Below are 16,077 nucleotides of genomic sequence, written 5' to 3'. Positions count from 1 at the left end.
ACTAGTTTATACATGATCCATACACAAACTTTTACCTTGTTCCAAAGAAAAAGAAAATGTCCGATCGCATTGAATGAACGAAACGTCCTGAGTTTCGTATTCTTGTTATTACTCTTTGCAACGTAAAATCCACTTAAATGGGTTTACCTGTATGTTTCATTGGACCACAGGTAAGAACTATAAAGAAAAACATGGAAATCGGGCAAGGAGTTATCTGAGTGAAAATATTAATGTAAAACCTAAATCAAATCTGTTTATTCTGTTATCGATGACTGTGTCTTAATTTATGTAGTCATTAAACTGGTAGAGTGTTTATATCGAGGATATTTGCCGTACGAAGATAAAATAGGCGAAATCATGGCAACTATGAACTGCAGCGATTTATACTGCCATGTAAATTTGAACAAGGTTGTACGTCAATAAAGAGATGACCTAAACCTCTGATCTGATTGACTGGGAAACGCATAGCGTATCATCTCATTAACTTGTGTAATGTCTGCCTGTATCAATTTGTGTGTGTGTGTGTGTGAGAGAGAGAGAGAGAGAGAGAGAGAGAGAGAGAGAGAGAGACCCAGCCATAAACCACTTTTCTTTCCGGTAACCTAGTCGAACTAAGGTCTAAAGAAAAATACATCACAGCAAAAAGAAACACACTATTATCAACCACTACAGTATATAAAAGTTTTATACATCAACGTAATTTCCGACAATATTAAGTTTATCCTTTAAGTAAATATATATATTCATTTGAGAAAAAGAAAATATACATGAGCTACTGCCCATAGTTGCATTGCTACTACAATCTACTATTGACGGCGAGGTTAAAGGTCATGTCGAAGAGTCTACTTTGTAGATTTAGGCAGTGTGAGGTTTTTGTACTCGTATTTAATTTATCTGTTTTTTTCATACCTAACGAAGAAAAAACAGAAACGAATTAGCTAACGAGTCGAGTTACTTTATCTCTTTGCATGCATTTTGTGTTTACACTATGCGGAAAAATAATACGCACCCCTAGATGTACATTGAATTCTTCTAGAAATGTCATACATGCATCTCGTTTCCGACAAGTTAAGTTCATCCTTGAGTAAATTATACGTTCATTTGAGAACGAAAATATTACATCAGCTCGAGACTGCTCCAGTGGCCTAAGCGGTTCGAGCGTCCGCCTCTGGTGCGGGAGGTCGCAGGTTGGAGCCCCAGCCGAGCCCTACCAAAGAATGGTACTAACAGCAGCCTTTCTTGGCGCTCAGCATTAAGATGTTAGTGTTAGGACTGGTATATCTGGTGTCAGGATAATGCGACTGGGTGGCATATGATGCTACATGTCTGCAGCATGATGCTGCAGTGCTAGACATCACTATAAACTGACACAGTGCAGACACTGTAGCGACATGACTGAAAAATCGTTAAAACCTACTTTAAAAATCCGAAATCACACACACACACACACACACACACACACGCGCGCATCTGCTCAAGCTGGGCATTTGCCAGACAGTTTCTGACAACTGCTACAGCTAGTGTACACGTGTGAGCCTGGCTTGAAGTACATTGTTTATCCCTATTCCCGAGGACAACAAAACAGACGTTGTCACATGAAGGGTTATTAAAACGCTCAAATACTACAAACGCTACAAATAATTTTGTCTAAGAACCTAATGATCGCACTTCACGAAATAATAATTTCAAACTAACATGGTTTTTCTTGTTTCACATTTGCGTGATTCACCAGTAAGCCTTTCAAAGCTTAATATTAGTACTACATGCCATGCAATGCAAAATACGATGTTAAACACTTAATACAAAGAATTATTCCTATCTCACATTACTAAACAAGTATAACTTAAAAATACGAAGATATAGCCCAATGTTGAGAAATTAGGAAGGGTCCATTTTACGGAACTAATCCATGCTGCCATAAAGTCTCACGAATGATGTACATTATGACGTCTGGCAATAGAAATTGGCTAAATATTTCAGCTGAGAAATATCTTCCTGCACGAACTCCACATGATCGACAAATAATAACTAAAATGTAACAAACCCCTATACGGAGAAATAAATACGAATGACACATACCCTTGGTTTATTACAGTATTTTAAATTGCAATCAATGTTGATATGGTGTTGTACGACACGGCAACACAGTTAGGTCATTTATGGCTAAGACAACTGGAGTAAAGTGCCCTGCCCAAGGACACACCATGGTAGCCGACCCAGACTGATCGGACGGTATGACTTTGTGTAGTGTGGACCGAATCAATACCCTTTCGGTAGCGAGTCAAGTAAGCTAACCACTGAGCCACCGTTGAACTGTAACCAAATGTTAAAAATTTATTGAGTAAAGTTCAAGACGAGCTGTGCTTTTATATGAAAAGAAATCATACATGCAAGCTTTAGTTTTCCTCCTATTTGAATTTCTTAACATAGTTCTAAATATTTGCCATTCTTTGTTAGTATGTCAATAAATGCCTGAAAAGTTTGGTGGAAATACTAAACCAGCGTTTTACGTAGCGTTGGAAATCTTGTTGATTTGTATGCGTTCCAAAGATCTTTTAACTATGAATTATTGATCACTGTTATTTCATTGGCTATGAAAAAAATAGCGTACTGATAATAACGTACCTTCTCCATTACAAGGCAAAAAATGGCTGCCTTTATACTGTATAAAATTAAAAAACATATCAACCTACTATTAAACCACAATTCGTTGGCGAGGTCGAAGGTTATATTGAAGTACATATTTTGTTGATGTAGGCAGTACATCCTATTTACAAAATGCAAAGTAGTGATGTAAGGAAACATAGCAGTTTTGTGTTTTATCAATTCATGTGTTAGTATTTGGTCGGAAAATTGAATGCTGCCCTCAGTATAAACGAGAAACACTTCAGGATAGCCCTCGGTTTTTCCGTAAAATATTGGTCCGATATTATGTCTTTACGGCATAAACGCCATTTTTAAAATACAAAATGCACTCATGTTTGTACTTTAACTAACACTATTGTCTACACGGTCTGTGTTGTGTACATTCTGAGATATTCATACATTTTTTTATAATTATTTTTATTTGGAAAACATTCTTCTGTAATTTTTTTTTATTAAACTGTCAACCTTTAGATAGCTGGGAATACAGACTGTTAAGGATTTGATTTTGTAAATACGCGAATCATTCCTACTTAATACGAAACTCGAACATCCCTGCTGAGTACTAAACAGGGAACCATCCCTCTTAATACGAAGTTCAAATAATGCTTGCTTAGTAAGAAATTCGACTAATCCCTGCTTAATACGAAAATTGATCCATCCTTGCTTAATTCGAAACTCAAACCATCCCTGCTTAATACAAAACTCAAACCATCCCTGTTTAATTGTAGAGAAAAAGGAAAAATCACTTCCAGTATTTGTTATTAGAATCCCTTTTTCCTAGAAGAACGTGGATCTGAAAGGAACTCTCTGCAGGACCACACTTCCACAAGCGCGGAGAGTTTAGAATGTAGAGAACTGCAGACACATTTGAAATGCCGAGAGTCCAGTATATAACAAAATTAAAATCCATTGAAACACTAAGAGTCCAGGACCAGAAACTAGAAGTCCTGGAAGTAGGGACTCTAGCTATAGAGATATGTCTAGCCAACTAGAAATATTATATTGCAATATTATATATTTTCGAAATCTATTTTGTTGTTAATAATTTGTGAATTAACTAAAGATTGGGCCCTAAGTCCCAATTACATGCTGTTATCTCATTACGATGTAAAATGACCCCTTAATTATTGCACGAGCAAAGCTATACGGATAGATCATACATTTTAAAACCAATAGAGTTTGCTCCTGAATTACACTCACCTAACTTGAAACAACACAGACGTAGATTTGCTGTTTTTCACGGCACCGACGGCTCGGAGTATTACCTTGTAATCAGACTGATGTTGGTTGATTGGTTGGTGCTTTACGGGGCAGCAACAGGAGTAGGTCATTTAGTGCCCAGGCAACTGAAGTGCTTTGCCCATGGGTACACAACGGTAGCAGACCCGGGTTGATCCAATGGTAGGATTCGAACCAGAATTCCTTTCGGTTCGGATTTCAGAGAGCTAACCACTGCTCAACCACTTATCCTGCTTTCATTATTCGCCTCTTTCGACATACGTACTCTTACTTCCATTTGTTTTGCGTGATTGCTTTAAAAGTAGTGATGTGATACATTTGACAAATTCTGTTAGTGACTAATAAAATGACAACAACATTGCACAAATTATTTCGATAAGGAATGAAGTGAGGCAAATCAGCTTGTTTAAGTGCATCTGAGAAGAAAAAGCGTGCATTGGATACAAATAAGACTCGGATAAATATTGGTGATCAGCTGGGGTGTTGGAATACTTTGAAGGGGAAACTTGGGCTGAAGACAATCCGACGTAGCGTGGTGTTGGTTTGTCATGTTTATAGCGGTGACGTCATCAAATTTTGTGTTCTAGCTTTCGACTGAAATCGGTTGATCCACATATGTCGCCAATCAATATTCGCACACATGTGAAAAATGGTCGGGTTTCTCAGTACTACGGAGAAATGCGTGGCTTGTGATGTGATGTGATGAAACGTCGATATTATCTTTTTTAAATGGTACCCAAGGTTGTTTAGGACCAATATCTTTCAACATTCAATATTATTCAGATGATTTGGCACATACAACATTTTGCACGTAACGGCGTCATCTGGGCTTTTTAATATAAAATGCCACAAAAAGTAGTCCTTTGTGTTAGCAAATCGTGAAGAGAACAGTTCCAGTGGGACACGCAGTCGCACTGCTATAGCTGATCTTTTGCTGCTGCTGTTGTTGTTGTTGTTCTGGAATTAACGTCCTTTTCAACACATGATAGGCCATACATAGGGGCAAGTATATCTGATGAGAGAAGAATCTGGTAAAAGCCTGGGAAGAACGATCGGCCAAAGGGGAGCTACTAGCAAACTGTCTCAATGCCAATATTGATCGAGCTCGAAACTCAAATCCACGCAGATGGGTGCGAGGTGTTCTTATTCTGTAAAGGCCGACATCTTAGACCAATCGGCCCCCTAGACCCCCTCTAGTGCTGTAGGGTGGAAAGATGTTACTGTGAATTCCAGCTAACTGCATGACATTTTGTATCTATAGGGACACAGTGTCCCTTGAGACCCTTATGAGGGAGCTGATAGCTATAAATAAATTTGCTTCCACTACAACGTAGTGACGTAGTTCAAGGGAGGTACTCGTTGACATATTTAGCTACACAAAAACCGACATATGGTTAAACAGGAACAAATATTTTTCGTTAATGTTTTAAAGGGCGAAACTGCCCAGTAATGTTTATAACGAAGCTGCTGTCTCTACATTTAAAATACCTAATTTGTCAAGTTTGAGTGACCGATGGTCAGTTCATTTTCTCGAAAATTGATCTTGCTACCACATCGCATGTTGGAACGTTGGAAGACGTCAAAGAGATCCTTGGCCGATATTGCCGATGTAATTTGATTCCAAATAATCAACGACTGGATCTGGTTCATCTAGAAAATTCTCATCATGAGTAAATTCTGATACCCTCTGGCAACTTGTTGTGATAGAAATGCGACGGCAGCCAAACTTCGTGCTTTGAGAGCGAATTCGGGATCGGGGCTCTACTCGTGCAGAAAGCGCAGCCATACAATTTTTGCAATCTCTTGCCGTACCCCTCCCCCACAAAAAATAATAACACATAATGGCCGATAAAGACAGAACCACATAGTGAAAGTTTAAACAAACCTTCAGTACTTCTTTAATTGACATAGCTATGACTAAATACAACGAAAAAAGTCGACCCCTTCAACAAAAGTCAATTCAAGTATAGATATGGGCATGATTTATAGGCCTAATATTCTATCTGCTTTTGTGAAATATCATAGTTATATGACTTAAGAAGCAATGGATTTCATTACAAATGGACGCGATTTTTGTTTTGAAAGATCGAAATGTGTAGAAAGCGAGCACAATGAATGCTAAACATTTAAAGTATATTTGCCCAGTAAAAACTACTGTCAGCCTCATCAAAACACGTGTTATTTATATACTTGTTAAATCGCCTTAATTGGCAAGTAGTCTTTAGCACTCATAGTTCCAAGTCAACGATGAACGAAGTGGATCGATAACCCTTGGCAAGCAAAGATTAAGCAACATAGTATGGAGCTTTGCGAAGATGATGATGAAAGAAAACGATGTGCTAATGTTGATTAGAAATATGTTTACATTTTGTCACTGATATAATAATAATAGTACTTTCGGGATATACGGTATATAGCTGGTGTATGTTTCACAGAAAATATAGATTAAAGGTACCACCCATCAGTAACAATCAGCCGTACAGACCATTAACAGATTCTTGGTCGGGAAAGATTCCTCAGAATTCCACACCAGTCTATTTGAATGAGATTATGTTATCTGTGGTCATTCTGACCACCTGTTATTTTTGCAAGACAAAGATATGCCTTACACGTCCATCAGCGCAGTAATCATATATTTTGAGTACAGGACATTTCTTCGAAAAGAGAAACCACGTTCTATTTGGATCATTGCGGCTATTTCTAAAATTAAACTGAGCACATGACTGTCCGAAATGTTGCAAATTAAAAATTAGTTCAATGCATTGGCAATTTTTCAGGCAAGTCTTGCTTCGTAAATAACCAAGTTGTTTCGAACGAGGAGCTGGTAGGATTTATCGGAGTACATTGGAGGTATGATTCGTAGGATTGACCAGGCAGTTGCATTGCTCTGCCGTGTCCCGATCATAAGCAGTTTTACGCAGTAGGTAGAGAAATTATAGTTATGATTTCAAAATAAAAGCGTAGACCCTGGTCTATCGGAGAATTATGTGCAGTTAGATACGCGTTTGTGTACTTCACATTTGGGCGAACGCTGTACGTAAATTTGTACATTCAGTGGATCTAATGTGTGCTTTCCTTTCAATTTGTTTAGAGACTGTTGAGAAATATATAATGAAATGCATATATTAGCGTTCACCATATATTTAATACAATTTAAAGTGGGTTCAGTTTATTCAAAACATAAAGTTAATTTTAATTCGATTCATATTGCCCGTCAATCAGTTTCGGAGATTAACTTTGTTCGTTAAACGAAATAATATATAGTTTGTATTTGCGAGATGATCGTTGAGCAGCACAAAAATTGAAAATCATCTTTTTTGCTGATGGTTTTTAAATTAATCGGACAAGTTAGAAAGCATGAAAAGTCATGTGAGAAAATTTAGACAGATATTAATAGGAGAAAATATATACATTCAGTCCGACAAGAAATTAAAAACGAACAAAAAAAAACCAATAATTGAGATAGTATTCTTTAAGAAATTATTTAAAAAAGAGAAGAATGTAAATAATTCAGGAAGTGTTTAACAATTAAGAAAGAAATTACGCACGAGACTTTGAATTAAATACGACTGTGTTTCAAATGTGGATTGATAAAATACCCCACACAGTCGAAGTCCACACTGGCAACACGAAGGCGAGTACAATACATGACTCACGAGAGTTAATGGTTACCAATATTTTCCAAAGTAACATTTTGAAATGGAATGACATGTCTATTTCTAACAATTGAATGACATTCTTATATCTACAAATTGGATGACAAGTATATTTATAATAATGAGATGATGTCTCTGTTTCTAATAATGAGATGACATCTCTGCTTCTAATAATAGGATGACATGTCTATTTCTATTTATGGGATGACATGTCTATTTCTATTAATGGGATGGCATGTCTATTTCTATTAATGGGATGACATATATATTTCGTATAATGGGATGACATGTCTATTACGAATAATGGGATGACACGTCTATTTCTTTTCAAGAATGGGATGACACGTCTATTTCTATTAATTGGATGGGTGGCATGTCTATTTCTAACATGAGATGACATGTATATTTCGAATAATGGATGGCATGTCTATTTCTAATAATGGGATGATACGTCTGTTTCGAATAATGGGATTACATGTTTTTTGGAATAGTGGGATGTCATGTATATTTATAATAATGGGATGTCATGTCTATTTCGAATAATACCCATATTCTGCACATACCAGTTTAGGAATTTATGGACAGTGACAATTTCCTCATTCTGAGCCACAGAGAGAAAGAGAGAGGAAATTGCGTTCTTTTGGCAGCCAAATCAAAGCTATGTAAATATTATCATAATATAATTTGCAATCATGGTATTCGTTCTATTAACGATTGATGTTCAAAACAGCACGTGTCAGTTGTAAAATTTGAACAAAATGTGAATAAAAGGCTCCCGTCCTCGAGGGAAATTAGTATGGTTAGTCCAGTGTAAACACGCTTTAAATGAACAGCTTGAAAATTCTAAATCCCAATTCGGCTTTTTAAATCCCACTTTAACGACTCAATAGCAAATATTTGTATTCTCTGATTGATAAATTTTGCACCATGGATTCAGGTCGCTAAAGTAAGATTACAATTTACAAGGGATTCGTACGTGAACTTAATTGTAAGTTTTTTTCTCATCTAAAATTCTCGCGTTATTTAGAAACAAGTGCACTAATCTGTACGGGTTTGGACTGATGAAAGGATTACATCTATTAATTTATCTACGAATTTATCGTTAATTTAAACAAAATAGAATTAAAGAAAAAGTCGGGGCTTTGTGCAACTTGTTTTAGGTCTAATTTTACAAAGATCTGTGACGGAAGATCAGAAGAATCTGCATAAATAAAATAGTATCAACATTTCGTGTTTTTTCTCTTGTGATCTCCATTAAATCTTTTTGTTAGATAGTGACCGAGTCTGCCCGTGCCGGTGTCGGTTGTGTTATTTGTCTGCACTGAAATTTGTGTTACTTTGGATATTTAGTGTGGTACAGCTTGTAAATGATTTAGATGCTTGGTCAAGAGAACGGGGGTGGTATATCTATCCTGAATTTACAAAAACGAATATAGACGAGCATCCTGGCAATTTAATAGATCTGTTCTAACATACATAAATATTATTTTGGCTTTGAACTATCTGTCAGAACACTTTCAGTAAACATATGCACGTATTTCATATAATAGACAAGCAAAATAGGCCTTGCTAAAATTTAAAATACAGAAATTTGCCAGATAATTTCAACATTCATCTAAAGGTCGTTCTTCTACAATCAGTGAATTAAAGGAATTAATTAAAAACTGGTAACTTAGTCTTGGGTCAAGAATAAAGAATTAAAGAGAGATTATGGTTTATCATTTCATGACGCTTAATGAAACCTATTTCTATCAAAGCTATAATTTTGAATAAAATTAATCACATTGTTTTAATGTTTATGAGGAGAAAATAAGTGTACAAAAAGAGTATGGTGAGTGCAGTTTTTATTTAATTACTTGCATAATGTGTCAAGGAACTTAATTGCATACATTTAAATTTGTAAAAAAAAAATAATCTTAACCAGATAAATACTGCACAGTCAAATCGATCCATTATGATCAATGGTCGGAATCAACAAACCCGGCCTGCGTTGGGAAGCCGTATGATGTCACCTGATAAGCCTCCTTGTTTACAAACAAGGAACTGTCATAATGATCAGCAAGTTTTCTCATTCTTGGGGTGATGTGATGGAAACAGATTTTGTAATATTTTAATCCTAAGGAATAACAAGAATTGTTTCATTGGCATAAAGAAACCAAAATGACAACCTTGAACCTTGGATCGGCGATGACAACACTTGCAATAAATGTGCTGGGATTCGAAACCTGGACATCCAAGTGCAAAGTACGAGTTTGCTTCCTTCTTCTCTGAAATGATCATTATCTTTATTACTGGGTTTAATGTTCCTATTCTTTTGTTTCCCCCCCCCCCCCAACATTCGTAAGTGAGGTTACCAACCTGTTAATTATTTGAAAAAGAACAATTCCATATTGAAATAGTCAAATTTAGTATCGTAATATGTCCGTTTCTTAAGGGCTTACATATGTGTTCCGTATTCTGGAGCTCTTCATGTGGCATTCCTACCTGTGGGAGCATCAAATTCGCCTGAAGAATGCATACCTGATGATCTTACATACGAGGTCATAAATTCACGCAAAGAATAGTTTATGACCGATACATTAGAATGTATTTCAAAGATATTTCTCTACACTCTTTTGCGATTTGGTAAAAAAAAAGTCTTTTCGTCCAGCGGTAAATAGAATCTTACATTTGTGCTCATTTCAAAATGATAATTATAAAACTCGTCGAATATTTTAAATATTTCGCTCGCCAAGTCTCGCAAGAGATTTAGTTATTCAACTCGCTTTCTAAATTTAATTTGAAAGAACATTCTTGTCAAATCCTCTATGGATCTTTTTCATATGTTGTTTTTCCATGCTATTTATATATCCAAGATATCCAACCGGAACACCCTCGGCCTTTTCTGTTGCTTGACAGAAAGACCTCTGACGTAAATAATATCCATGCTACAGTCTGCACTTTGCATATGGCTAGATCTTTAAAGAAAAAGAAATTTCCGGTTTTTTTAACTGGTTATCCAAGTTACTTAAAAAAGACATTGTATATCTTACGTATTGTTCCCACTATTTCGGTGTATGATTGATGAGTGTACTTTGGGTTATATAGTGTACAGCCTGGCCGTACTTTCTATGTGCACCTATGGATAAAAAAGCTCTTAGCTTTGCTTGGTAATTTTCACTTTCTGTACTGAAAACGCAGATTGTAAAATAAAACCAGGTGAAAAAATGTTTACTTATAAGGTCTCACAAAATTCATTAACCCTATTTTAATAACTGCTAAAGATATTGCACTTTAGACAGCTTCAAGCTGATTTTTGGAGCACATAGGAACAGTCATTTTGATTCGCTGTATGCTTTGAAGCCATAGATCATGTACAACTTCCACAAATATCCAAAAAAGTTTCAGCCACAGTATATGAGAGTAACACGGATGTATGCCAACCAGTGGCGATACTAGGGTTGGTGTCACCCAGTCCGGTAACACATGGTGTCTCCCCCATGGACCTCCTTCCGGCACAAAAATTCAAACATTTTATTGACAGTCTTGTGCGGTAACTCATGGTGTCACCCCCATGGACCTCCTTCCTGCACAAAAATTCAACAAATTTATAGACAGTCATTTTAGTGTCACCTCCTGTGATGGTGTTACCCGGTGCAAACCGCACCCCCCCCCCGTAGTGACGTCACTGATGCCAACATTTTCTCCATTGTGCACGTTGCAAATGCAAACATCACCTTACACCTGTCACTCGCAGAAGTATTTAATATCCGTAGAGCGCTCCAGTTGAACTGCCTTCAAAATTCTGTTTGTTACTACATCATGATAGCTTTATGGCATTACAATGTTTAGATGACGCAACATCGCTGATAGCAAAGTGAGCAACATTTTCAAGTTATTGAAACCGATTTGTCACTACAAAATCAACAGAATAACGCAATAAGTGAAAATGATAAGTGATCGATTTTTGAAACGTCCACAAGTTTTATTTTCTTCATCTATTATTTTTTAAGGATATGTTCTTAGCCGGATTTTCGTCAGCCAAATACTTTAAAATTGGGAAGTATCAATACGATTACATCCGCGTCTCTATCAGTGCGTCGAAGTTGTTCTACTCTCATCGAAAAGAGACGAGGATGTTCCGAATGCCAATAAATCGTATAAAATTGTAGCTAGAACGTCTTTATTTATTTTGCGCCATGACTTCATTTTGGTTATAACATTAATCTACAAGAAACCAAGGATTATATGTGTTGTTTTTGTTGTTGTTAACTTTACTAATTATCTTCCTTCCGTCATCTTTTTACCATTTTGGAGTAAAGAGGCGCCATTCTATCAATTTAAAGATATGTTTGCATATTAAGGACGGGGTGGGGTGCGGGACTGGTTGGAGCTAACGTTTAGGTAGATTATACACCTCTAATATATGTATACTTCTGATATTTTGACATGACAAACCTGGTTGACGCAAAATTATGAAGTTCCAAATGCATTCAATCGTAGCAAGTCACTTGAATAGAAACTAGTGTATTACGTCAGCAGAAAGGGCACCAGACAGATCTTGCATTCAAATCATATCAATCGATTGCTTTATGAAGTTAAATTTTGTTACATGTTCGGTAGAGTAATGTATACGTAAATGGAGTAAGTCTAATATGACAAATCGCTATAAGCGAAAAAAGGAAGTCAGGCAGTGAAATAAAATTTAAAAAAACACCTTTTAAACTTTACCATTATAAAATTATAATATTCCAGGAATTGAATATTTTCAACGGAACTGCCAATAATTGTTCAAAACTGTTAATTATGTATCACGGTTAGGTGTATCTACCGTAGTTCTATACAAATATGTTCCCTTTGAGTCCCATAGTTAGGATTGTTTTATAGGGTTTTGCAACAGGAGTGATTTTATGACTGGGATACTTTTTCTCACCAAAGGGGGTTTCATTGGCGACCAAATGACTTTGGGTCTAAGTATTTGGGGGGGGGGGCGGGAAAACACAAAAGCATCTGTATAATCTATTATACTTTAAATAAATATACAAACGTATGCAATTATTATAAGCATACTAATTCTTTTGTCCCTGACAATCATTGCGAAGTCATCAAAGTTCACAATCATGAAGTCTAACCATGGCTTTTAAGACTGAGCTGTAGAGTTACAGGGCAGACATCAACATTAGCAGAGTTTCATTGCCCTGTCTGAAATAGCATAGAAGTGCAAACAAGGGATAAAAATGTATAAGTGACATTGACTATGAAGATAAAATCTTAACAGTGTTACATGAGATGCAAGCAAATTGAAAAGCCATGGCTCATCCCTGCACCCAAACAGTTGACATGTGACCTTGACCTTGAGGATAATACCTGAAACGTGCAGTACCAAATATAAAGTAGTAACAGTTTATAAATATACCACGTTTCATCCATTTATTTTAAAACAGTTGTTAAATTAGGAATGAGAAGGACGAATGTCACTGAAACCTACGCTATTTACCTATGACCTTGATCTTCAAGATATGATTCCCAGCTGGTACGCGACACGCCCTTTATTGACGATAGACCGTTATACCAAGTTTCATCACTTAATCTTGAACAGCTCTAAAATGATATGGTGTAAAGGAAAGTGTAAGGTACAGCCCAATGACATTGACTTTAATTAGAAGACCCCAAATGTGGTGCACAACACACACGATAATGATGACATGCAAGTATACCAAGATGCATCCTTTAATAGCAAACAGTTCTTCAAACGCAGAGTAGAAAAGAAAGTGTGATGGAAAACAAATTAGTGAGTCGTGACCTTGACATTTAAGATATATATTTAAAAAAACTATGGTACTCTACACATGTTCTGCATAGTTTCATCTGTTAATCTCATTCTGATTTTAGGGAAATTGTGAAACAAACACAAGAAGGGGGAGGGGGAACTTTTTATATGAACATGTATCTATCACTAAACATTGTAATGAATCGCATGTACCCTTCCTCCGTTGACAACAAAGTCAAAACTAAATTCATGAAGTTAAAGATACAGTACTTTTGTCATTGGGTCAAAGTAGCAGTACTAAATGTGTTTAAAATTTAAAATGATATGGGAATTTATTCTCTTTTAGACCCCACTCGAAACATGATGAGTAACGTTATGATAAAAATATGGGCAAACGGATGTTAGCATATCGTGTTTGACTGTTCCTAAATCATTCGATCAGTGAACATGTTTAGAATACCTGATAATCAAACGTTTGCGTTCCATGACCTCAGCATATCGATGCATAAGAACATACGGCGTGCAAGGATCACTATTCCGATCTTGAATGCGAGTATCAAAATATCAGGTCAATTACAAGCTTCCTTGGTAAAAGGGTATCAATTTCACTTATGGTGGTAAAATACCATCTGCAGTTTTATTTAGGGCAGGATAAAATGGAGTATCCCATCTACCGTGGTAACAAATGTTTCAGCTTCCTATATAACAGTAGAAAGCGTATATTCGTTTAATTTATGATTTTAAGTCCTTTGTATTTGTTTATTTTATCGGTTATGGCTAACACAGGTTTAATTCATGACTGTAAAAACAAACGTTGTAGTTAATACGCATGGCAGATATTCGTTCATGATGATGTAAAAAGAGCTGGTGGTAAAAATGGTATCAGCTTAATTTATGATGGTAAACATCCTTAACTCTGCTGAGTCTATTACTTTAAGGGTGTCAATTGACATTTACTTATTTGAAATGTAGACTGCGGTGGGGGCAAGAGAAGGGAGAACTTTGCCCATTTCTCTTGCCCTCTGATTAGTTCCAACACGTTAATTTGCCAGAAAGTCATGAAATGGACAAATGGGCCCAGACAGTTTAATCAAGTATCAATTTAAATAAAACTTTAGCCCAGCCATTTGTACCGTTCACAAGCATGCATACCTCTAGCGTTTATCTACATTTCATAAACAACAAAAAAGTAAGATAGCACTTTACATATACAAGCCGACGTTAACAGACCCAAAAATTTCGTCTTTCAAGCACATTCAGACTTTAAAATAATAAAAGTTTACAAAGCTCGATATCCTGCTACAAGCAATAATTTGTGAATGTTTTTTCTCCTTTTCCATTTTAAAATAAACTTTGCTTTTGAAAGGAACAAAGAATACACTTACCTGTGTTTATGATCTAAACCCCGGTCAACTGAGGATAAACTAAGTTGTCTTTTTTATGATATCGCACCTATCTCCAAAGGTTTTCTTGCAACCGATTGAAATAGCGAGGCCGTTTCAAAAACAGACCATTCAATATGTGTTATTACTATGCATGTAGACCTGTCGCTGTCGACTTGGTGAGCAATTCCTATGTCAATAAGAACTATAGATATGAGGTTGACAGCAAAACGGGGAAAGTCTCGAACGATCGAAGTCAACAGTCGTTTATCGCAATACACAACAGAATTGTCGTTAAATGGAATTCGATTTAGAATAGCGGTGACCCGTACATAAAACCTTTGTGCACACCAGTTGACAATAAAGACATAAGGAGTAATTCTATATATTGAAATTGCGTGCGGGTTAAAGTATACCGTTTAAAATAACTACAATGCGACAATTGGCAGTGTGTGTTTTGAAGTAATACGATGTACTGTGTGCAGTTTCCGTTTGCAGAACAAGAGTTTATATGTGTCGTCAAAACAGAAATCTCAAATGAAAGACATGTTTATTACAAAAAAAGACATTTTTATATAGCGGAAACATTTACTATTACAAGTGTGAGATTAGAATGGAAATATTGAAGCTAAAATATACAAACGCAGTGTTTACTTCGTATTCCTTTTATATATATATATATATATATATATATATATATATATATATATATATATATATATATATATATATATATATATATATATATATATATATATATATATATATATATATATATATATATATATATATATATATATATATATATATATGTATATATATATATGTATATATATATATATATATATATATATATATATATATATATATATATATATATATATATATATATATATATATATATATATATATATATATATATATATATATATATATATATCGACCTGTTTATCACTGTCGACCAGTTGCTTGTCAGTGTATTTAGAAACTTACACCGAATCGCATCATTAGATCAATCTAACAGTATTTATCTACGTGTCTGTTTGTGCTACAAATATCTACCTCTCTAGTCACATACGTTTTACACGCAAACACACATGTATACAGATGACCACCTTCGCTAGCCAAGGTTCCGATATGTTAACCTATCTACTCCTTAGCGGATCGATCCCATATTTCAGTGCTTTACACTAGCGACATCTGTTGGATTCCACGAGTTTCCTCCTTTAGTGTGTAATGCCAACTGACCAATAGCGTGTAACAGCGGTGCATTGTACATCGTCTGAAAATGACGGCGGCAATTGGTTTCAAAAGGATACTTTGTAAGTTTAACATCGAAAGTCTGGCTATATACCAGAGAGAAGTCATAACGGGTGTATTTGAACGAGTGAATTGACTTGTGCAG

General features: G+C 35.7%; 1 protein-coding gene across 2 annotated transcripts in view; it reads right to left on the bottom strand.

The window, feature by feature from the left end:
- LOC149780468 (uncharacterized) overlaps nucleotides 1–14,965 on the bottom strand; it is a 40,501-nt gene extending 25,536 nt beyond the window's left edge. Inside the window, exons 1-2 of one of the 2 annotated variants that reach the window (XM_089937418.1) lie at nucleotides 14,676–14,965; nucleotides 36–177 (exon numbers count right to left, since the gene is read on the bottom strand). In XM_089937418.1, the coding sequence (XP_089793544.1) occupies nucleotides 36–70 (35 nt within the window). In that variant the 5' untranslated portion in view covers nucleotides 71–177; nucleotides 14,676–14,965. The remainder of the gene's footprint in view (nucleotides 1–35; nucleotides 178–14,675) is intronic. The other variant, XM_089937419.1, reaches the window with a different exon arrangement.
- Nucleotides 14,966–16,077: the final 1,112 nt, after the last annotated feature.

Source organism: Sinohyriopsis cumingii, chromosome 16 (genome assembly GCF_028554795.1).
Source record: "Sinohyriopsis cumingii isolate HCF-2022 chromosome 16, ASM2855479v2, whole genome shotgun sequence".
In the NCBI taxonomy this organism is placed as follows: Eukaryota; Metazoa; Mollusca; class Bivalvia; order Unionida; family Unionidae; genus Sinohyriopsis; species Sinohyriopsis cumingii.
Note: the sequence above shows the minus strand (reverse complement) of the source record. Positions and strands in the feature narration are given on the sequence as shown.